This window comes from Schistocerca cancellata, chromosome 1 (genome assembly GCF_023864275.1).
Source record: "Schistocerca cancellata isolate TAMUIC-IGC-003103 chromosome 1, iqSchCanc2.1, whole genome shotgun sequence".
Lineage (NCBI taxonomy): Eukaryota > Metazoa > Arthropoda > Insecta > Orthoptera > Acrididae > Schistocerca > Schistocerca cancellata.
In genome coordinates this window covers 991,046,335-991,070,322 of record NC_064626.1, presented here as the reverse complement: position 1 = coordinate 991,070,322, position 23,988 = coordinate 991,046,335, and the positions used below count along the sequence as shown (strand labels likewise).

Genomic DNA, 23,988 nt, shown 5'->3' with positions numbered 1-23,988 from the left:
TAGAACTTAGAACTACTTAAACCTAACTAACCTAAGGACATCACACACATCCATGCCCGAGGCAGGATTCGAACCTGCGATCGTAGCAGTCACGCGGTTCCGGACTGAGCGCCGTTACTATTCACAATATACATAAATGACTTTGTGGATGACATCGAAAGTTCACTGAGGCTTTTTGCGGATGATGCTGTGGTATATCGAGAGGTTGTAACAATGGAAAATTGTACTGAAATGCAGGAGGATCTGCAGCGAATTGACGCATGTTGCAGGGAATTGGCAGTTGAATATCAATGTAGACAAGCGTAATGTGCTGCGAATACATAGAAAGAAAAATCCCTTATCATTTAGCTACAATATAGCAGGTCAGCAACTGGAAGCAGTTAATTCTATAAATTATCTGGGAGTACGCATTAGGAGTGATTTAAAATGGAATGATCATATAAAGTTGATCGTCGATAAAGCAGATGCCAGACTGAGATTCATATGAGGAATCCTAAGGAAATGCAATCCGAAAACAAAGGAAGTAGGTTACAGTAAGCTTGTTCGCCCGCTTTTTGAATACTGCTCAGCAGTGTGGGATCCGTACCCGATAGGGTTGATAGAAGAGATAGAGAAGATCCAACGGAGAGCAGCGCGCTTCGTTACAGGATCATTTAGTAATCGCGAAAGCGTTACGGAGATGATAGATAAACTCCAGTTGAAGACTCTGCAGGAGAGACGCTCAGTAGCTCGGTACGAGCTTTTGTTGAAGTTTCGAGAACATACCTTCACCGAAGAGTCAAGCAGTATATTGCTCCCTCCTACGTATATCTCGCGAAGAGACCATGAGGATAAAATCGGAGAGATAAAGAGCCCACACAGAGGCATACCGACAATCCTTCTTTCCACGAACAATACGAGACTGGAATAGAAGGGAGAACCGATAGAGGTACTCAAAGTACCCTCCATCACACACCGTCAGGTGGCTTGCGGAGTATAGATGTAGATGTAGGTAGGCAGAGTACAGCCGCAGTCTCCCACAGCTGACATTGGAGACTGCGTTCGAAAATTTTCGCCTCGTATGTTAACCCTCAACTCCAAGATTCCCTGGGCTTTCCCCGTCTTTCCTAAGTATTTTCAGTTTCCCTGAAAAATCCCGGTTTTCCAGACGAGTCGCCAACGTTATTCTTAATTTATGTAAGCCACGACAGAGTGTTTTATAGCGAGTGTTTAATCATTCTTGAGGAAGACGCAACCACTAAGAATGAAGCTTCGAGCGCTAAGGTGGGCAAATGACGCGGCCACTCGGGAGAAAACTTTTATTCGGCAAGAAAGAGCCCCGGGCGGCTGATAGTGAAACCAGTCGGTGTGATGACAAGAGTGGAAGGATGTGAGATGGTAGCTAATGGGGAGGACGGCGCGGCGCCAGCCAGACCGGAGTGTACTGGAGGTGGAGCGGCCGGTAATTGTGGCCGCCGTCAGAGGCAGAGGGCGTGTGTCGCGGCGGGCCGCGCCGGGCCAGCGCGATGCCGGCAGGCGATACGCGCGTCTGCCGCTCCCACCTCCGTCCCGTCCCGTCCCGTCCCGGCCACTTGCTCGTTACCCTACGCCGTGTCGTCAAACGGAAACTCACTCGACTCAAGAGGCCGATTGAAAATCCGGTGAGCACAGCACTCGGTACGCCGCAAGCTACATAAAACTGACCGCTTTTCAACGGACAACCTCTTTCGTGGTTCGAACGCTGTGGAGCGTCGAGATTATGTAAGTACCGGGTAAGCCTGCGATATTTTCATAAAGAAGAATACATCGGGCAGTAAATTGCAAAATGGGTTAAAAATTTTCATCTTGTTCTTAATCGCGTGATTTACATGCAGCCGAACTGTTGTTTCCACTTGGACATTCGACTCAGCCTTCTCTTCGGCTGCTGCGAGTTGTGATTCCCTTCCTAGATTCCAACCCGACTGTGAAGTACTCGTTTCTTTGTTGAAGTTTCCGCGACCGACAGAATATTCCATCATCTTTAGGGCATGCATCATGGATAGTGATATTTATTCTATCGACATTTCTGCTAATAACCTTACAGCCATCTTCAAGGTTAGTCGCTGACAGAATTTAAACAACTTGACACAATAAGCAAACAACACAACTCGCCCGAAAGAATATCACTAATCAAATGGTTCAAATGACTCTGAGCAGTATGGGACTTAACTTCTGAGGTCATCAGTCGCCTAGAACTTAGAACTACTTAAACCTAACCAACCTAAGGACATCACACACATCCATGTCCGAGGCAGGATACGAACCTGCGACCGTAGCGGTCGCGCGGTTCGAGACTGTAGCGCCTGGAACCGCTCGTCCAACCCGACCGTCTATTTCACTAATCAAGCGCATCAAGAAAACCTGAAAAATCAGGGTATGAAATGTTTCGCAGTAGGCCATACGTTCAGTATTATATTCACCGAAGATTACAAGAGTTACGTAATGATATTCACAGAATAGTCAACAAGAGAAACAGTTTTATCATATAGTGACTGTGATGTCTATGAATTTGATCCCCATCACCTCGCCAACATGATTTCGAAATGTGTTGTATACGTGACAGCATACAAGTAGTTCCCACATTTATATTCTATATATTCGCCTTTCTTAGTACAATGTTAATGCACTAGTTTCTTCCAGTTCCAATGTTTAACACAATGTTACGCTATACGTGGTACGTCTGGAAATTATCCGCTAAGAGAAGTGTCTTCATAAAAGCAAGCCAAGTTTGCTATCAATTTCATATTGAGCAGGGAATGTGTGTTGCGTACTGAAAAATACTTTTCATTCAGTGAGCTTGGACCAAAGGTTTTCTCTGCTTTCACGACAAACACTATTCCGTGCATTGAAAAAAGCTTACAATGACAGAAAAAAATAAAGTCTTCAAAGGGACACACACACAAACACACACACACAGAGAGAGAGGGAAGGAGGGGGTGAGGGAGACAGGGAGAGGGAGGGGGAGGGAGAGAGAGAGAGAGAGAGAGAGAGAGAGAGAGAGAGAGAGAGAGATCTATTGTCAATAATTGCGTTACAGTTTCACAATCATATTCCTTAGAAAAGGATAATATATTTCTTATTTAAAAAAATGATCGGAAAGGTGTACCTCAGTCTGCGCATGCACCTTACACCGATCACTAATGGGCTTCATTAGCAAACAAAAAACAATCCAAAAGGCCTTTGACACTATTATTCTCAAATCACACATTTCTGGAACAGATTATACTTCCCTTTGAAGTATTTCTTTCTTTAACTCCCTCTAAATACATCATTTCTGCGGCTCAGCAAAGTATGACTTTGCTTCGTTTGCGAAGAGAAAGTATCGGTAATTAGGAGAACGGTGATTGGTTGCGACAGTTTTGGTAATTGCAGGAGCGGGAGCAGCAAACATGCCCTCTGTAATAAGAAGACCCCAGGTGTTCTGAGACCTACTGCGTCTTCAACTGGTCTCCGTAATTGTTGGAGGCCTGAATATCGAATTCGTTAATGCATTTTCAGCAGGCGGCTTATCTTGCTCGATACGGAGCCACAGAATGGCAAAAAAGCAAGTTTCTATTCCTGTGCCTTGCCAGTGGTCTTATTGTGATTCTTGCTCGAGATCACTTCATTTATTTGGTGAACGTCGTACCTATTGTACCCGAAGCCCTTGAGTAGGTTGCTCTGCTCATGGGACAGGCTATCTGCATCTGATATTGCGCAATGTACCAATGTCTGTAACACAGTGCGCTTTTGTGCCGGTAGGCAGATGCTGTTGGTAGGTAATTTTCGCGTGGTACAGTATCTCCACGAATTTTGCGTGTGTTGATAGCTCCTTCCACCTCTTCATTTAAGAACTCCATAAGGTGGGTGAGGTTCCCTTCTTCAATCTTTTGCCTTCGGGCATGAACAAGCCAATTTTTGCAAATTTCTTCAGGAAAGGCTCGAAGAAGTTTGGGTGCAAGCACTCTCCCATAAGAGTCCACATTTTCTCCTAGAGCTCGTAGTGCTTGGATGCGCTTATGGCACTCAATGTAGGTGGAATTGAGAGCCTCTGGACTGCCTGAAGTCGAAGTGTTAAGATTCTCCAAGAAATCCAGGTGACTTTGGATAATTCTGTTCTTATCCTCATATTTGGATTTCAAAATTTGCTTAGTCTGCTCATATGTATCAGCTGTAACAGCAATGCCATCGACCAAGTCCTTAGGTTCCCCATCAAGGTAACCACGGAGGAATACATGCTTGTTCATTGTTGACACCATCGGATTCTCGTCTATGGAAGCTGTGAATTGCTCCCAAAATCGAGGCCAAGCTTCTATGTCCCCTGAAAATGGGTGCAGTTTGATAGTAGGCAATTTTATGTCCATACAGGCGTGTTGTTGAGCCGCTGACGTCGCGTTTCTGTCTCCTGAGCGCGCTCCTCCTAGAAGGCCTTTCGCCTTTCGGAGGGCCCGTTTGCATTTATCAGTATATTCCTCACAAGCTTCCGTGTCGGCTTCGTATTCAGAGTCATCCAGCAAGTCCTGTATTGTATCGTTGAGTCGGGTCAACTCTTCTACTGTCTCCTGAAGGCGTTCCTGGAAGTGTTCTACTTCTTCTGCAGCTGTAGAACCATCGAAGGCGTTTATTTGGCTGACGAAACGCGTCGCATTCGATCGCAAGGTCGTCCGCTTCCGGCGCAGCCTCCCCAAGTTCGTAGCTACTGCTTCTGCCATGGTGAGTTGGTGGTTTTACTTTCTGTCGCGAGAGTGCGTTCAAGGTCAAGGTCAGGTCAAGGTCAGTTGGATGCTATCGCTAAGGGATGGCGCTGTCCTGGAGTGTGAAGCGTTAGCAACCCCCTAGTGGTGTTTGTAGTTCTCAACAGATGACGCGACCGTGCAATTTTCAACTTCCGCGACCTTTAGTAGTGGTCGCTGCTGCTAACAGATGGCGCTGCAGTCTACCAATACTTTAGCAAGTCCCATTTGTGCCTTGCAAATAATACGCCATCTGCCCTCTATTGCTCTGCCACCAACAAACATGCACCAAGTAACATCACATACAAATCAATCGCCCCGCAGTGTCCTTTGCTACAGTTTCAGAGCAATGCCGCAACTTATATGTGTGAGCTGAACGTGGCGTGACGTGACCGGATTTTGAGATTGAAGTCGCTCAAAACCTTCTCCGCCGGCGTCGAGTCCTCTTTAATGTGTAGTAGCTCTCTATCTCTTCATGTTCTCCCTGGTTTCGGCACCAAAACGTTGCTACACACTAGTGAAATCAAGGACACAGTAAAACTTCTGCTCACACACACCTTTATTCTCACACGTCCATTTTACAGTTACCGTTGAAATATATCCGCTGCAGAGGGCAGCACAATGTACAGACTTAACAGAACACCAACAGATGGCGTAGGAGTCTTCATTCCCCGACACACGGATTGCGCGGCCTCTCCTGCCGGAGGTTCGACTCCTCCCTCGGGCATGGGAGTGTGTGTTGTTCTTAGCATAAGTTAGTTTAAGTAGTGTGGTCCCTTAGGTATCCACACATATCTGAACAAAAAATGGTTCAAATGGCTGTAAGCACTATGGGACTTAACATCTCAGGTCATCAGTCCCCTAGACTTAGAACTACTTAAACTTAACCAACCTCATACGCTTTTCATCAACTGCGGATTATGGCAGCACTTATCTTGGCAACAAAAATATCATACTCAAAGGTTTTCACAGGGCATTAAATACAAGATCACTTTAGTTGTTAACAGTTTTCGCTACCTCGACAACCTTCATTCGGCGCTCCTTTGCGCAGTTTTTATCACCTTGTATTCCGTTGGCACTTCCGTTGCTTGTCCTGTTACATCTATTTATTGACATTACATACAATGGTATATCTACATTTGAACTCTGTTCGTTTTCTTGATCACCTTTTCTCTCAAGTAAAGTTATACGGAACTGTGAATCCACTTTCTTCCGTTTCAGCACAGAAACAGTTTAGGCGAATTTCTAACGAACAGATCAAACAGAAGTCTTCTGGGCATCAGTATCAATGGTACTTACCGGGAAGTACGATACCGTCGTTACTCTCTCATTGTGAACTGTGCTTTTCAATCAATGTTCAACTTAAAAACTTGTAGCGAGGAACCAACAGTGAGACAGTAAACCCGCAGATACATCCAGTCCTCTTCTACGACAAATAAAACAAAGCAGGCTGAGCACTTTTCTAAATTTTTAACAAATATTGTGTTGTATTTCATCATTTAAAAATGATTACATAACAAGGAAGTTCTCTTAAGTTTCAGCATGAAGCTAAAGAAATATAATTAAAATAATGCGTACTTAAAAACTTTTAACTAATTATGTTCGTCTCCGCAGTGCACGTGGTATGGCGAGAAACTGGTAATCGGTGAATGTATTTGATCCTTTGGTAGGAGAAGCACGCCATTTGCAGCAGCCCGATATTTCGCGAATATGCTTTGCATCGTCTATCGCAGTTTAAGTTCACTTCTTATGTGAAGAACTTGGTCGAATATCGTAATGCTATTACCCTATTTTAGAACTGGTAGTGTTTCTGGATGTAAAAAGTCACGCATAAATTTTTGTGCTCGACTACCCGCACTCGAGCGGTGATCTCAGTGGGTTTACATTAATGCTGAACACTGGACTCAGCCAGGTGTTTCAAAATGATGATAAAAATTTCACGCTGCGCCAGAGAGTGCCTTGATGAACAAATTGCGCATATGAACCAACGCTCGAAAGCTTTATCCAATGACACTACGTAGTGCTGAAGGCATATAGACCTCAGCCTACCGATACGCCACCCGAGAAGCACTAAAGCGCCATCTTCATCTAACGCCACTGTGGTAGGCCGTCGACTTCCATGTGTAACAATGCGTGTCTGACGAATTCGACGAAGTTCTTTAATGTAATGGAAGGGAACATCAAAGAAAAAAATATATAAAATGAGAGGAAACACTGCTGACTGCACACAAAACAAGTCAGATCAATAGAAGACTATTTTTTCACGTTAATTCTAAAACGAAGGAAACAGAACTACGGAAGTGTTCGACTTCCCACCCTTCAGCAGAGCAGCATGCCTGACATCTGTGTACCATCCCAAGATGCAATGTCTAGAATGAGTACGTCTACATCTACACACTCTGCATGTATCCGGCCAGCTGTGTGGCCGAGAGGTTCTAGGCGCTTCAGTCTGGAACCGCGCGACCGCTACGGTCGCAGGTCCGAATCCTGCCTCGGGCATGGATGTGTGTGGTGTCCTTAGGTTAGTTTGGTTTAAGTAGTTCTAAGTTCTAGGGGACTGATGACATTAGATGTTTAGTCCCTTAGTGCTTAGAGCCATTTGAACCATTTTTTTAATGTATCCTGTCCACTAAGCCCTCGTCTAAGTCCATTATAAATTCAAAAACATCAATTTTTAGTCCCCCCCCCCCCCCAGTTAGCTAATTGCCGAGACGATCCACCCTGACAGAGGAATATTAACTGGGGAGACTGCCCACTAGAACGAAGTTTTCCCTTAGCCTCATACGTTCAGTACACAGCTATAACATCAGAGAACTTTCTTTTCGGCACATAATCGAATGCTGACGGGGAAAACTAGGCTCCGACGACGCCTGTATGTACTATATTGCTTTTTCCTCCATTGCTAATGCTGATAGGCTGGCATGAGCGCTTCAGTATGGTTTGGAAAAGTGAGAGAGAGGTACTAGTGAACTGAAGCTTTGAATTGGTACTTGACACACACCAGCAGAGTTTAGTCTGTAGACTATCGTATAAAAAAAGAGTGAAGAACCATACCATCAATCATCAACAGGGAACATACAACTGAAGAAGTTTCTTTGTCGACAACACGATACGGATATCGTCCAACAGCTCTTTTCTCACCAGCCATACCTCACAACATGCTGTGCCGAGAAATGTCCCGAAATTTAGTAAGAAGCACTATTCAAATTGGTGATCTCGCAACATATATGAACAAACTCTCTCACATAGGAACCCTACCTCACGACATTTTCTTTTAACTATATTTTATTGCATTGATTGACCGATCCGTCGGTTCTTGGTAGATTATTTTATACATTATAGTTATGTGTGTGTGTGTGTGTGTGTGTGTGTGTGTGTGAGTGCGCTTTTTCATTCAAAACTACATTTCAATCCCTCGCAATTTGTCCTAGAAATTTGTGAAAAGTTTTCGTGAAATATTAGAAGCTCTGTGCAGAAAATATTCATTTAAGATGGTTAGGTTAGTGTTTTTAACGTCCCGTCGACAACGAGGTCATTAGAGACGGAGCACAAGCTCGGGTTAGGGAAGCATGGGGAAGGAAATCGGCCGTGCTCTTTCAAAGGAACCATCCCGGTATTTGCCTGAAACGATTTATGGAAATCACGGAAAACCTAAATCAGGATGGCTGGAGACGGGATTGAACCGTCGTCCTCCCGAATGCGAGTCCAGTGTGATTCACTTAAGACCATCAGTATACATCTACAATTGGTAGCAAGAGATACATTGGAAGAACCAACGACAATTTGCAAAACAAGGCGCCCTTCTCCACGTTAATACTCCAGGATCTGCTTCAAAGTAAACGCTCGCCATATATCGTATGTAATATCGTGAGAATGCTGCTACCTGTTAACCGTTTCGACGAGGGATGAGAGTAAAGTTGACGACAACTCGACAGTAGGCTTGAGTACCATAATGTTTCACAACTGGAAGTGGTACGGGACGCCCGTCTCTTCCTCTGACTTGAGTGACCCTCATTCACTTGTGTGTGTGTGTGTGTGTGTGTGTGTGTGTGTGTGTGTGTGTGTGTGTGTCTGTGTCTACAGGAAGCAGTTCGACTTCGACTTCCAGTGCAACGCTTCTCTCTCTCTCTCTCTCTCTCTCTCTCTCTCTCTCTCTCTATGCATATACACTAACGCCGGTCACACGTGAAACTCACATTAACTGAAAAGCAGACCACCGAGGCATCCAATCCTAGACCTTTAGATCCCTAGTCGGACACTCACGCATCCGTTAAGTTGCACTCTGCTGATAACATGGCAGATGACTGCGAAGCGATTCGTGAAGTACGGCAAGTGGTCGGCTAAAGCGGGGTCGGCTGCGCTGGGCTCCGATGCGACGGCGAGAGGCCTCGCGGAGTCCAGAGGCAGGCAGGCGGGCAGCCTCGGCCGTGCCGACGGCTTCCACCACAAAGAACTGCCGCGCCGGGCGGCGGGGGACAAGCCGATAATTTCTGAAAGCCACTTACTATTAATGACCGAGTTGATCGAACTCGAAACACAAACTAGATTCTCGCACGCTCAATAATTTTAACACAAACTTCCACTCAGGAACATATTTATTAGTGTGCGTGTTCGCCCGAGACCTATACTTGGCTCACCCTGGGCACTAAATGAAGTTATAACTGTCAGAAACGTGTAAGGACTAAACGTGACAACACCGCATTCCACGCTAACCACATTAATGACGTGCCTCATTACAGAACGCGCGCCGCTTCAAACACGAGTTTGCGTCCGACGATATAATCGTATTCACACCGACGAGAATTTCTCCGTATTCCCCGCGTTGCAGCCAACACGTGCACAGCTGCTGCGGTCAGCGGGGGGCCCTAACAAAAGCTATGCTTTCTTTCTGACAGCTTATAACACAGTACAAAAACATTTTCTTACCTGCTTCATCATTTTGTTCCAGAAATGTGTCCACTATTTCAAAGAACCTGCAACAAACAAACGATTTCTATTAGCTACGAAGTTAAAATACTCTAAGAAGATCAAATATAAAATTAGCATATTGGTTTTTGAACATTACAAATACATGCTGATATATGTATGTACCAACGAGTAAGCATGCGAGATTCCTCATGAAATGTGTGTGTTTTGGCCACTTTGCGACCAGAAATGTTGACGTGCAGGGACAATAAATATGTCTTACATGCCTGCGTCTCGCCAGTCAGAACATTATCACTAAGTTGCGTTATCAGATAAGACGTTGAATGCTGGAATTTAGTCAATCATACATCTACATCTACATCCATACTCCGCAAGCCACCTGACGGTGTGTGGCGGAGGTTACCTTGAGTACCTCTATCGGTTCTCCCTTCTATTCCAGTCTCGTATTGTTCGTGGAAAGAAGGATTGTCGGTATGCCTCTGTGTGGGCTCTATTCTCTCTGATTTTATCCTCATGGTCTCTTCGCGAGATATACGTAGGAGGGAGCAATATACTGCTTCACTCCTCGGTGAAGGTATGTTCTCGAAACTTCAACAAAAGCCCGTACCGAGCTACTGAGCGTCTCTCCTGCAGTGTCTTCCACTGGAGTTTATCATCTCCGTAACGCTTTCGCGATTACTAAATGATCCTGTAACGAAGCGCGCTGCTCTCCGTTGGATCTTCTCTATCTCTTCTATCAACCCTATCGGGTACGGATCCCACACTGCTGAGCAGTATTCAAAAAGCGGGCGAACAAGCTTACTGTAACCTACTTCCTTTGTTTTCGGATTGCATTTCCTTAGGATTCTTCCAATGAATCTCAGTCTGGCATCTGCTTTACCGTCGATCAACTTTATATGATCATTCCATTTTAAATCACTCCTAATGCGTACTCCCAGATAATTTATAGAATTAACTGCTTCCAGCTGCTGACCTGCTATATTGTAGCTAAATGATAAAGGATCTTTCTTTCTACGTATTCGCAGCACATTGCACTTGACTACATTGAGATTCAGTTGCCATTCCCTGCACCATGCGTCAATTCGTTGCAGATCCTCCTGCATTTCAGTACGATTTTCCATTGTTACAACCTGTCGATATAGCACAGCTCCATCCGCAAAAAGCCTCAGTGAACTTCCGATGTTATCCACAAGGTCATTTATACATATTGTGAATATCAACGGTCCTGCGCCGGCCGCGGTGGTCTAGCGGTTCTAGGCGCTCAGTCCGGAACCGCGCGACTGCTACGGTCGCAGGTTCGAATCCTGCCTCGGGTATGGATGTGTGTGATGTCCTTAGGTTAGTTAGGTTTAAGTAGTTCTAAGTTCTAGGGGACTGATGACCACAGATGTTAAGTCCCATAGTGCTCAGAGCCGTTTGGACCAGAGCCAACGGTCCTGCAGTCAGCTCGGTTCCTACTACATTCTATGATCACCAACAGTATTTAATCTTAAAAAAAATATACAATCCCATTTCAAACTACCGAACGAGGAAAAGCCTTACTAGTAATGTCAACTGTAATGGACATATGTTTGCATGCAGGTGTCTCTATGTGTGTCTACGTGTCTCAGTATTTTTGGCACAACTGTATTGCTTGATAAATTTTGCTTTTCTTTTTTCCTGGTGTATTTTGAAGTACGTACCTCCTCCCCCACGCCCTCCCTGTGTGTGCGCGCGCGCTTATTTTAAATTATAATACTACTGGCCTGCTTCATCTAACCTTTTTACAGGATGATCGATAAAAATCGTAGAAGTTTTACTGTATGCATCACTAACATGTATCTATAACACATTTATAACGGAAGCCAGATATGGCGAAGAGTGTTGTGTGTTGAAGCTGGTTAGGAACTGCCATGTAAGAACACCTGCAATGGAGAAAAATGTTTTAGGTATTGTGCATTATGACCTACGTGCGACTACACAACAGGTTGACGCTTTAATGCATGTTAGTAATGTGTGCCCTATTTTACATGACAGCGAGGTAGATTGACATTTGGTGAAACCTTAGGATGGTATTTTTTCGTCGTCTACGTTTAAGTGTATGCAAAACTCGTAACTTCAAGAATACGACAAAGGAGTGAAATAACCACTAGAAACGATGAAATGCGTCAGTGCATTAACATTTCCAGTTGTTAAAACTTGCGCCAAAACATGAACTCACTCTTGGGCGAGATTTCAGTTCTCTTATTGCGTTTCACACTTCTAATGAATAGCGTTTTACCATGTAAACGCACATTTCGAAGTCACAAAAAATGGTTCAAATGGCTCTGAGCACTATGGGACTTAGCATCTATGGTCATCAGTCCCCTAGAACTTAGAACTACTTAAACCTAACTAACATAAGGACATCACACAACACCGAGTCATCACGAGGCAGAGAAAATCCCTGACCCCGTCGAAGTCACACATCAGTGTTTCAGTTTCTATGTAGGACCTTCATCGCGTAGTCAGCACGCCATAAAAGTCCATCTATGAATTTTATTGATTTCTTTTGCATATGACGTAACAGTGACGTCTCTCTCACCTTTTGGTTCAAAGTGGCTCTCAGTACTATGGGACTCAACTGCTGAGGTCATTAGTCCCCTAGAACTTAGAACTAGTTAAACCTAACTAACCTAAGGACATCACAAACATCCATGCCCGAGGCAGGATTCGAACCTGCGACCGTAGCGGTCTCGCGGTTCCAGACTGCAGCGCCTTTAACCGCACGGCCACTTCGGCCGGCTCTCACCTTTTGTTTAAGCTTTCTAACTTTACTGTCACGTCATATCAAAGAATCTACAAATACAGGTTTCTGGCGTGCTGACGCAACAATGAGGGATCACCGGACTGAAACTCTGATGATGACGCTGTACATCGAAATATACACTGACATAATGAAAACTGTTTCCGATTTATTTCGCTGTCTCGGTTTTGTCAATAATGAGCAAATAAAGCTACCATAAAATTTGGAGAAAATGTGTCAGGGATATTATGCAGGAGCCTTCACATTTGGGATTCAGAATCTTAATTTTTTTTTTTTTTGGGGGGGGGGGGGGGGAGGACTGACGGATTGCGACGATGAATTACCGTACGCATTTTAAAAATTTGCATGTGGTTGAACTATTTACAAAACTACGACACTGGTTGGTCGGTGAGCATCTCTCTCTCTCTCTCTCTCTGACACACACATACACACACACACACACACACACACACACACACAAACACACACACACACACGCACACGCACACCACAAATGCGTACTAAATCCAAACCGTGGTCAGACAGAATCGCGGTCGACAATTTTTTAGCGGTAAATCTGTACAGAGCGCCAGTAACTTGTTTTATTACGTAAGCGATGGTATTGTTTACTCGCAGCGCGTAGGACTGGTTTAAATATCGCCGTACATGCATGTCCAGAAGCAGTAAATAAGACGGAACGGCCGATAGCGAATCACGAGCCGAGCTGAGAGGTCTCGCCTCTCTCTGCGGGATAGACGGGAGCCGGGCGTTCCTACTAACCTATACAGCGCGGAGACACGCAACGTGCGACGACCAGCCGAGGTCCATCACTGAGTGATCTCGCTACTCCACTCTCTGCTGTTCAACATCGGCACCTAACGCAATATGTCAAAAACGTTCATTAAACATTCATAAACATAGTAGTGAGGCGATGGAAACAAAAAGCATACCAGAAAATTGCCTTAAATTGGAAGAGATGCCGCGACGTACCTTTCCCAATCACCAAGCTATTTTGGAACATCAGTTGGATTTCGGAAACCTATAAAATGTCTTATGTACAAATGGTTGGCGAACAACGACGTTAAATCTGAACGCGCAATGTGTTCTCGACGAAAGGGAAAATCTACCCGTTGGTACAGAACTTCGTCCACTACTTTCTCTCATTTCCATAGTTTTTTGGTTTCTGTAGAATTCCGAAAAAATGCAAATCAATTTATTTTAGAATTTGAGATGTAAAAATTTCGTAAGTTTAAATATAAAGTTACACTTACTTAAATTAGGAACTTAATGTTAAGAAATTAACTCTTATATTTTATAGCAATTTTGGTCCGACTTGCTTCTCGAAACAGTATCTTTTGAGTGTTATACACTTAGTCCAGAAATCCTCCAGCTTTTTCATCCCATCAGAAAAAAGATTCTGTCAAACTTTGTTAAATACTCGTTGACTCCAACTATAACCTCCTCATTTGATGAAAATTTCTTTCCAATAAGCCAAATTTTCAAGTGAGGAGACAGGAAGAAATCACTTGGTGCTAAGGCTGGTGAATAACCGGGATGATTAACCAATTTATGTACTTTTGCCACTGTTATCGCTGATGTGTGTTGTGTTACATCATCCTGGTGAAAGAGAACGTTTTTGCGTGCCAACCTCGGTCTGCTGAAATGTTGTGGCGGATGCGGTTTTGACTGACTGTGAGCCATCGCGGCACCCATCTAGCACACAGCTTCTTCAGAGCCACTTCTCCATACAGGATATTATGCTCTCACTCACTTGAGGTGCGTACAGTCCTAACACACTCACGAATTTTTATTGAGCAATCTCGCATTATCATGGATTTTGTCAGTGGTTTCCTTTGTGGTGACCTCAGTTGGACGGCCGGAGCTCACTTCGTCTTCCATGACATCCGACCACGTTTAAATTCATCAATCCAGAAGTAAATGGTCTTCAACGATGGTGCAGAGCTGGCGTGACCTTCATCCAATTCTCTTTTGATTTGTGTGGTAGTCCAACCTTTCAAATTAAAATGTTTAATAACAGCACTAAATTTGCTTTTCTCGATTTTCAATCGCAGTCGTCACTTTGGCTAATTCAGCCGGCCGCCAACAATGAATTGTACTCTATATACTGTTGAAATTATTTACGCGATCCTTGGAATAACCAAGCTTACCAACCATGAAGGCGCATCAAAAACGATCCGTTCTTTCGTGCAAAATTTACCACTCTTATCAAACCAACCTCTTAATGAAAAAGAGAAGCATTTTTCAGTTCCTATTAAATAAGTTCCCATTTCAATATTATGTAAGCACTCACTGCAGGCCTCTAACTTCGCATGTAAGAAGTCTGTCCGTTTTAACGAGGAAATAAAGCTGAAAATTAAACCAGTTAGCTGACTTACAAGTTGCATATGCACGGAAAGGTTTACCTACTGGATGTTCTAGAATCACTAAATACAACTGAAACGTCCGAAGAACGTGAAACACTCTTTATTCTGAAAGTTCCAACTCCTCATTTCGAGAGGACATTCGTACCACAGCATTGTCTCAACAGATGCACGCACACACAAAACTTTTCTTATAGCACAAAGTGATAAATTTTCGCCAAGAAACAAATAGGAGTAATGTAAGTGTATAGGGTTTCGAAGCCACAGTCCATTTCATTATCATTCTTGTGGGGTACGCGCGCATACTGATGTGATGAAAAATACGAGTAAGGTCATGTTCGGAGAATTCAGTTGCACTACGTGTTGCATGCTGAAAGTGGGGAACATATTTTTTTTTTACATCATGGTATAGACGACACCGAACTTTAAAGCACAGTCACGGTTAGTCATTCAAGAACTACTCCTCACATCTATTTCATTACAACCAGGTAAACATGCACTGACAAGCAGCTGCTATCAGGAGGCGTGTGTAACGCGGGACGGAGGCTGAATCCACGTTACGGCAAGTACACGCCGGAAGCAGTGTATCATCATTAGCCTCGGGAGCCTTTGTTACCACCTGGTGGAGCTCAACAAAGGCGGGATTTAGAGTGCGCCGGGTCGGCGGCTGCCTCCGCTCGCGGACGTCTTCATTCCCTCCCCCGGCCGTTGCTCGGCTGGGCTGAGTCCACTCTCACGGCATCCGACGCTCTCCCCAACTTCTCGCTATGAGAACTGACCAACAAGCACGAATCCAAAGTAAACCTAGTAACGTTGGATTAACGGACTTGATTCTTTGCAAATACTAAGTTACGCGTAGAAGGTGTATTATGTTAACTTCGGAAGATAAGAATTTACGTTTTAAAGTTCCGTCGATGAAACAGGCATTAGAGACAAGCTCTTGGCGTGGAAGAAAATTGGTCGCGTCATTTTCAAGGGACACATCCCGGCAAGATGGCCGGCCGGGGATTATAAGTTCGCCCCTCCAGAATGTGAGTTTTGTGGATTTTCACGATTAGGTCATTAATCAGAACAACAGTGATTTATCGCTATTACTGATTATGGAGTTCAAAATTCCATTTTCTTACCCGAACAGGTCATGGATCACACAAATCTAGTCCACATCTAGACCAGACAATGTTAACACTACGATACGTACTCACCACACGAAAAACAATTGAATGACAAATGACATACAAATAAAATTAAAAAGTACTAAAAATTAAACCGGTAAGGGATGACGGCCTGACAATTGCCAGCTTCTGGCGCAAAAGCTTGAAGCGCAAAACATTACTCTTTCGTTAATAACTTTTCAATTCTCATATCCTAGCTCGTCATATTCAAAATTTCGTTTATATCAGTTCCTTTAAATTCATAATTTATTTCCTCATTTCTTGTTTCTAGTTACTCTCTTGTTCTTTTACTTCTTTTCTTCTTCTGATCATATAACTGCCTCTACTAGCTCTCTCTCAAAATACCCTATAGGCACACAAAATATTCCTCTTTCTTACCTAAAACGAATTTGCAAAAAAAACCAGTCTCCTTGTTTTTTGCCGGGAAAAGAGGCAGATGTCGTTTGTAGACTAACTAAACCGGAATACTGCAGTGTTTGCGTCCAAGTTCATCCTGTTCATCGCTGTTTCAGCTGCGACAGAAGACAGAACCTATGGAAAAACTAGACTTGCTAATGTACTGCAAAACGTTTTTGCTAAATAGGTTCAAATGAATGACACATTCGCCATTTCATTAAGCGTTTGGCTATGAGAATGAGACAAGTACCACGTGACGACGAACGTCAGCGGAGGCACGCAGAACTCCAGTCACAATGTGACAGTCATTTAGAAAGTCCGATTTTCATTTTTTTTAATTGCAAATAAAAACTTTGACGCTTTTTATTAGTAAATTGTACGCATCTGATATAAGGCTTCTGAATAAATAACAACATCCTCGCTAGCTGGAATCCCTATCTTTTTGACATAGGCATTATTCCGAATACGTGAAGAGGTTGTCTAAAACGTACAGGAACCCCCAACAATGCACCAACTGCTATACGGCTACCACGATGAGAGCAGTTCTAAAGCGAATGTTTCAGACTGACTCTCACTGAATAATCAGCACGATAATCAGCAGATTAAATATAGTGATCCATACAACTGCCGGCTAGTTTTCGAACGGGTCTTTAATACCACAACATCTCGCAGAGAAGACAATAGCCGTTATATAGAATCATCATTTTACATACAAAAGAAGTACGAATAAATTACATCATGAGTTAGTGTGCAGATCAAGTAATTTTAATATCGCAAAAACCATAATCTAAGAGTAAATATAAAAAATTAATAATCTAGGGAGTACTTCAAGTTAAGAAAGAATACCCTCTGCGTCAAATGTTAGCTGTAGATAAAAAAACTTCAAGTATGTATAGTAAATGGAAGACAAAGGAAATGACCAATATTTACATTTACCGTCCAGTCGACGTCAAAATTATCAGATACGGTTTCGTAACTTGGATTGGAGAAGGATAAGAAAGAAATCTGCCGTGGCTTTGTTTGAGAAATCAGCCTAGCATTCACCAGCCGTGATGCCGGGAAGCATGGCAAACCGAATTCTGCGCAATTTGAAGAGGCTTCAAGCCACTTCTCCTGTCACAAGTCCAGTCTCCTAACTGAGTGAGGCGCCACAGTGGTTAAGACACTGGGCATTTATCCGGGAGTACGGCAGTTCAGTCCCCATCCAGTAATCCATGTTTAGGTTTTCTGTGATTTCCATAAAGCGCATTAGACGGCTGCCGAGGTGGTTACTTTGAAAGAGCATGGTCCATTCCCTTCCCCAATCTGAACTAGTTCTCCACCTCTAATCACATCGTCGTCGACGGGACGTTAGGCAGGACTTCCTTCCTGTTGTAACACGTCATTCCCAGCCACGCAAGGTGTCATCCTTTTGGCTGTAGAGGACGCCGCAGCTGGTACACGGATTCCGGTGGGAACGGACATCTGTTCAGCATGCAGATGACGGATCGGTCCTTCCGTAATGCGTCTAAGTGGTTTGATGTCCGAGCCTACAGTGCTGGCTTACCGGCTCCTGACTTTTTCGTGACAGCAGATGTTTTACAGCCCCTGACAGCAGATGTTTTACAGCCCCTGTATCAAATAAACTTGCACCAAGTCCTGGCACGAAAGAGCACTTTGCACAGGAGTGCTGTTAATGGTAAGATTAAGGTATGAATTCTGCTCCTCAGGCTGATTAGAAAAAAAGTCGGAATGTTTAAACGTATTTCAGGAGTAGTGTGGAACGCGTGAAATCGAGCGGTCGATCGACGGCCCCTCGTGGGTGGTGGAGTCGCAGCAGTGATTCGAGGGTATTACTGATTTCTGAGTTAGGTGGTTTTCTGATCCCCGAAGACTGAAGGAATATGCTAGTGCGTTTCGCGTGTGGACTGGTCGGTTGCTTTCCTGTGTAGTCAAGCGTGCGCTTTGGCGTTGTGCGCACGTTGGCGAGACGAGGCCGGTATCAGATAGTGAAGTTAATAGCTAGCAGTAGGGGAGATTTTATGTAAGAGACTGACTAGATAAGGACTACTTTCCGGAAATGTGGAGTGTAGAGTTTGTGTGATTTTTGCCTCTTGACTTTGAACTGTTATCCGGTTTTATTTCTGCTAGAGATTTTCGATGGAAGCTAGCAGGAGTCACCTGAGGGCAGGGCATGAACTGTTAGCGGTGTATATTTTCAATCCAGTGATCGGTCCTCGAAGTCTTTCTAAGCGCAGCTGGTTGGCTACAGGAAGCAGTGGAAGTTTAACCGAGTCAAAGGGAGGCTGGCGACCTTTACTAGGACATTATTCTGACTTGTAACAGCTCTGAGCATTAATCCGATTCCAGCGAAAAACGCTTCATAGTTAATTAACGGAAGAGAACGGGGATTCCGGCTGTGGCCGGGAGCGAGAGTTCGCGCAATGTCACCACCACTCAGACCGCGAGACGAAGAAACATTTCACTCTTAACCACTGATGCACCTCGCGTGGTTGCAGCGACAAATGTATCATTGCAGGCCATATGAAGAAAAATCAGTCAACGGACAATAACTTCCACTGTGAGAACGGCTGTAAAATACTAGAAAAAGGAAATCTGAGACTCAGCTACTACACTCTCTACGAAAGTACAGTTCCTCGGGTAAATTTGCAGCTTCGTTAGAGATAGGGATAAACATAAGAGTACATCTATTTCTCTTGCTTCTACCTCGTCTTCACTTCAGTAAATAGAATAAAGGTAAGTCACTCTTTAATGGTTCAAATGGCTCTGAGCACTATGGGACTTAACATCTGAGGTCATCAGTCCCCTAGAACTTAGAACTACTTAAACCTAACTAACCTAAGGACACCACACACATATCCATGACCGAGGCAGGATTCGAATCTGCGACCGTAGCGGTCGCGCGGTTCCAGACTGAGGCGCCTAGAACCGCTCGGCCACGTCGGCCGGCCTCACTCTTTAATGTCCCGTCGATGACGAAGTTATTAGAGACTGAGCATAAGATACGATTGGATAAAAATAAAAGAAATACGCTGTGTTCTTAAAGGAACGGCCTCACACTTGCCTTAAGTTTTATTAGGAGAATCACGGATTACATAAACCTGGATGGCAAGATATGATGCAATCACATTCCGCCCCACTGACCGAGCGAAAGGTCTTTGGCACTTCAAGTATTTCCATGTTGCAGACATGTAAACTGAAGTGGAGACAGGGAGAAAACTTACCTGAACTAACAGTAACTTAGGATAATACCGCTCTAAATGAACAGTATTCAGATAATAGTACAGAAGAACTGGACGACTGAGAAGACGCAATGTTCGACAAAATGAATAGGACGAAGGAAAGTATGACAGATTAATTAATAACTCATGTTAGAGGAAATTCAAGCTACGAAAATGGCCTAACATCAGTTTACGAGCCGTGGGCAAGAAAATTACTTGACAACGCCTTGTTCAGTGTTAACATAAATGACTAAACTTATTTCCATATTCGCACCCTGCCGAAAGAAAGGAATGTGGTGAACAGGGCGAGAGGACTATTAATCTTGGAAGCAATAAAAAGTACAATGGGATCGAGGAATTTGTGTGTTTCGTGGGGGAGGAGAGGCAATCGGCTTCCCGGCGGGGTGTTGGCCGCACGCGACAAGCCAGTGCGGTGGAGCCTGTGGTTGTGGTGGTTGACGAAGTGGGTATGGCGTGGAGCTGCGCGATCTCTTCAAGCCATGCCCTGAGATAAAAATCGTTTCAGTGTCGCCTATTGTTGTCTTACAACTATCAGCAGACTACAGATAAACAGCTCTAACGACATAATTTTAGTTAAATTAACCGCTTTACATCTGATGAACGTGACCACGAAAAATAATATCACTAGATTATCCCAATATCGAATGTATTGATAACTGACACGGTAAGTGTGAAGTTAATCACTTTGTAACCCACAGCTGAACAAAAAAGACAAAGGACAAATAGAATCTTTTGCTAACACAAGTGACAAAAGCAAACCGTTCTAGATGTTGAACCGTATTCGTTCTATAGTAAAATGTATACACATACAGGGACACAAATCACAGACGGATGTTAGGCACGATAGGAAAATACTGTGTACAAAACAAATTCCCTTAAGGGCGTGCTGGGAAAACAGTCAACCACTGAGAACAGTACCTGCACCCTGCTGGGCGATAGGCTGATAAAACAACTGTTATCGAATGCGACGTTCCCAAAGCACATGCAAAATAGTATGGTTTAAAAGCAACTTCATAATAAAAATTTTATGATGAGTTTCACGCCCACTGAAGCTGAATAAGCATTTGACGATCACTTACACATGTAACTGACGACGACGACGACGACGCCTTCTAAAAAGTACCGAAGAAACGTAAAACTTGACAAACACACAAAATAAGAATTAGCCCTTATCAGGATATAAATTGAAAAGTCCGGGGCTCGGACACCGTTGCGACTAGGATATTTATCAGCTAATTAACGTGGCTTTCGCCCACTAAAATGATTTGTGGTTGTGAGGAAATTAAATTGTAGCTTCTTTTCGGTACCGCATTAAACTGAAGGTCCCATTACGACTGAGTGGGCGAGCCAGTTTCAATGTCAGAGAAAGGCACCAGCAGTACCGTACGAAGCAGTGCGGTTCCGGGGTGAATCTTTCACTCTGCAGCGGGATGTGAGCTACGGCCCAGACCCTTGCGTTTCGTCGGCTGTTGCACTGTCCACGCAGACAACGTGGCGAACTTCATCACGACTTTAGTCTGCCGGTACATCTCCCTTACTTATATCTCGACAACTCAATCGGTAATAGCAACGCCTGCGAAAGAAAACGGTCCAGTATAAAGTTCCGTTCCGGGATACAGTTTTAATCCTTCACGACTTTTCAAGCGGAAAATGGGGCGCATCTAATCGGCGATGGCAAAATTATTAGAGACTGAGGTTAAGTTCGAAATGAATACGAGTGTGGGGGGGAGGGGGGGGGAGATAATGATCCGTGGCCTTGTTACAGTAAAGTTCGCAGCATTCGTGTTAAGTGTACTGCGAAAATCACTGAAAACTCAAATGCCGATGGCCGGAATACGAGTCTCGAATATGAACCGAGCATGCTAACCACTGTTCTACTTCACTTAAAAGAATGAATTTTCAAGCACTATGGTGACGCACTTCAAACACCACGCTTAAGAATGATACAGACAAATAAGACAAATAATTGAATCTCAATGTAGACAAGTGTAATGTGCTGCGAATACACAGAAAGATAGATCCTTTATCATTTAGCTACAAAATAGCAGGTCAGCAACTGGAAGCAGTTAATACCATAAATTATCCGGGAGTACGCATTAGGAGTTATTTAAAATGGAATGATCATATAATGTTGATCGTCGGTAAAGCAGATGCCAGACTCAGATTCATTGGAAGAATCCTAAGGAAATGCAATCCGAAAACAAAGGAAGTAGGTTACAGTACGCTTATTCGCCCACTGCTTGAATACTGCTCACAAGGGAACCTCCCCATCGCACCCCCTTCAGATTTAGTTATAAGTTGGCACAGTGGATAGGCCTTGAAAAACTGAACACAGATCAATCGAGAAAACAGGAAGAAGTTTTGTGGAGCTATGAAAAAAATAAGCAAAATATACAAACTGAGTAGTCCATGTGCAAGATATGCAACATCAAGGAAAGTGTAGGCACAGGAGCGCCGTGGTCCGATGGTTAGCGTGAGCAGCTGCGGAACGAGCGGTCCCTGGTTCAAGTCTTCCCCCGAGTGAAAAGTTTACTTTCTTTATTTTGGCGAAGTAATGATCTGTCCGTTCGTTCATTGACGTCTCTGTTCACTGTAATAACTTTAGTGTATGTGTTTTGCGACCGCACCGCAAACTTCGGAAAATATTCATTGACCTTGTTATTGAAGTCGCGAGCTATATTTGCTGGATTCATATTGCCCACGGAATCATCTCACGTATTTAATGCACTCTCGTCCAAAGTAGCGTACAGTCAACTGCCACCCAGGGAGCCTCGTTAGCAGGAATACTCTCTCTTCCGTGCGCTGTAGTCCACTGACGTCGTGTGTTTCGATGTTTGTTTAGGTGTAGAGTCCCCATACTACGGTGCAGTTACCTCGCATCGGACGGACGGACAGATAATAATTGTCTGAAAATAAAAAATTAAATTTTTCACTCGAGGGAAGACTCGAACCAAGGACCTCTCGTTCCGCCGCTGCTCACGATAACCACGGGACTACGGCGTTCCCGAGTTCACACCCTCCTTGATGTTGACTATCTCCCGCATGGACTACTCAGTTTGTATATTTTGCTAATTTTTTTCATAGTTCCACACAACTTCTTCCTGTTTTCTCGATTGATCTGTGTTCAGTTTTTCAAGGCCTATCCACTGTGCCAACTTATAACTAAATCTGAGGGGTGTGTGATGGGGAGGTTCCCTTGTCAGCAGTGTGGGATCCGTACCCGATAGGGTTGATAGAAGAGATAGAGAAGATCCAACGGAGAGCAGCGCGCTTCGTTACAGGATCATTTAGTAATCGCGAAAGCCGTTACGGAGATGATAGATAAACTCCAGTGGAAGACTCTGCAGGAGAGACGCTCAGTAGCTCGGTACGGGCTTTTGTCAAAGTTTCGAGAACATACCTTCACCGAAGAGTCAAGCAGTATATTGCTCCCTCCTATGTATATCTCGCGAAGAGACCATGAGGATAAAATCAGAGAGATTAGAGCCCACACAGAGGCATACCGACAATCCTTCTTTCCACGAACAATACGAGACTGGAATAGAAGGGAGAACCGATAGAGGTACTCAAGGTACCCTCCGCCATACACTGTCAGGTGGCTTGCGGAGTATGGATGTAGATGTAGAGTGTAAAGTCCAACCAATATAGCTAAAACGTGGTAAAATCAATATTCTGTGTGGGTACTCTAACTCATAAGCTGCAGTAACAGTTTTTCTGTAGGTGTGATGTCTAAACGCCGTTGGCTATTTTAGATGTATATCACCTTCCTCAATGCGCCAATTTGGGTCTACGGGTTATGGATGAGGGTACACAGTTATCGGTCACTTATTTCCATGGAAATCATTCTGACATTTGTCTGCCTTAGCAGGAAGAAAAGGATGTACACTGTTCTATCGAAATCGCGTGTTTTTGTGTTCTCTTTGATACAGTGCACTGTAGTCATCAACGTCGATAACGTAGCAGGTAAATCGGTTGTTGTTAGTAATACAAGATTTTTCGTAGGCAGCAGACTTCAGCAACACTACGAACATGCTGTTCTTTGACGAATTCCAAGGCTAACACAAGCCTCATCTTCACAATATTATCTAATCCTCCTAGGACTCTCGCAGTAAGATTTAAGAATAACTTTGGGGCCATACTGCCTTTCTGACCAGTGTGCATTTATCTCTCGATCTTCACTGTAGGCCAAGGTATCATTTGTTCAGTCACTTATTCATGCGTGTCCCCCGTTTATCATTTGTTACGAACTACTGACATAGATTTGAATAAGGTGAAATTTACTTCCAGAGGAACACAGTCAAAGACTCTTTCGTATTTGTGCTGATTTGATTATGGTATCGCTGAAGAAACCAAGATTAGGTGGTCGACGCGAATGTT

At 43.9% G+C, this 23,988-nt stretch overlaps 1 protein-coding gene across 1 annotated transcript in view; it reads right to left on the bottom strand.

Annotated features, from left to right (window-relative positions):
• The window catches only part of LOC126088737 (uncharacterized), a 471,473-nt gene that overhangs the window by 96,116 nt on the left and 351,369 nt on the right, over positions 1 to 23,988 (bottom strand). The window contains exon 6 of the mRNA XM_049906860.1: positions 9,657 to 9,703. Within this exon, the coding sequence (XP_049762817.1) occupies positions 9,657 to 9,703 (47 nt within the window). The remainder of the gene's footprint in view (positions 1 to 9,656; positions 9,704 to 23,988) is intronic.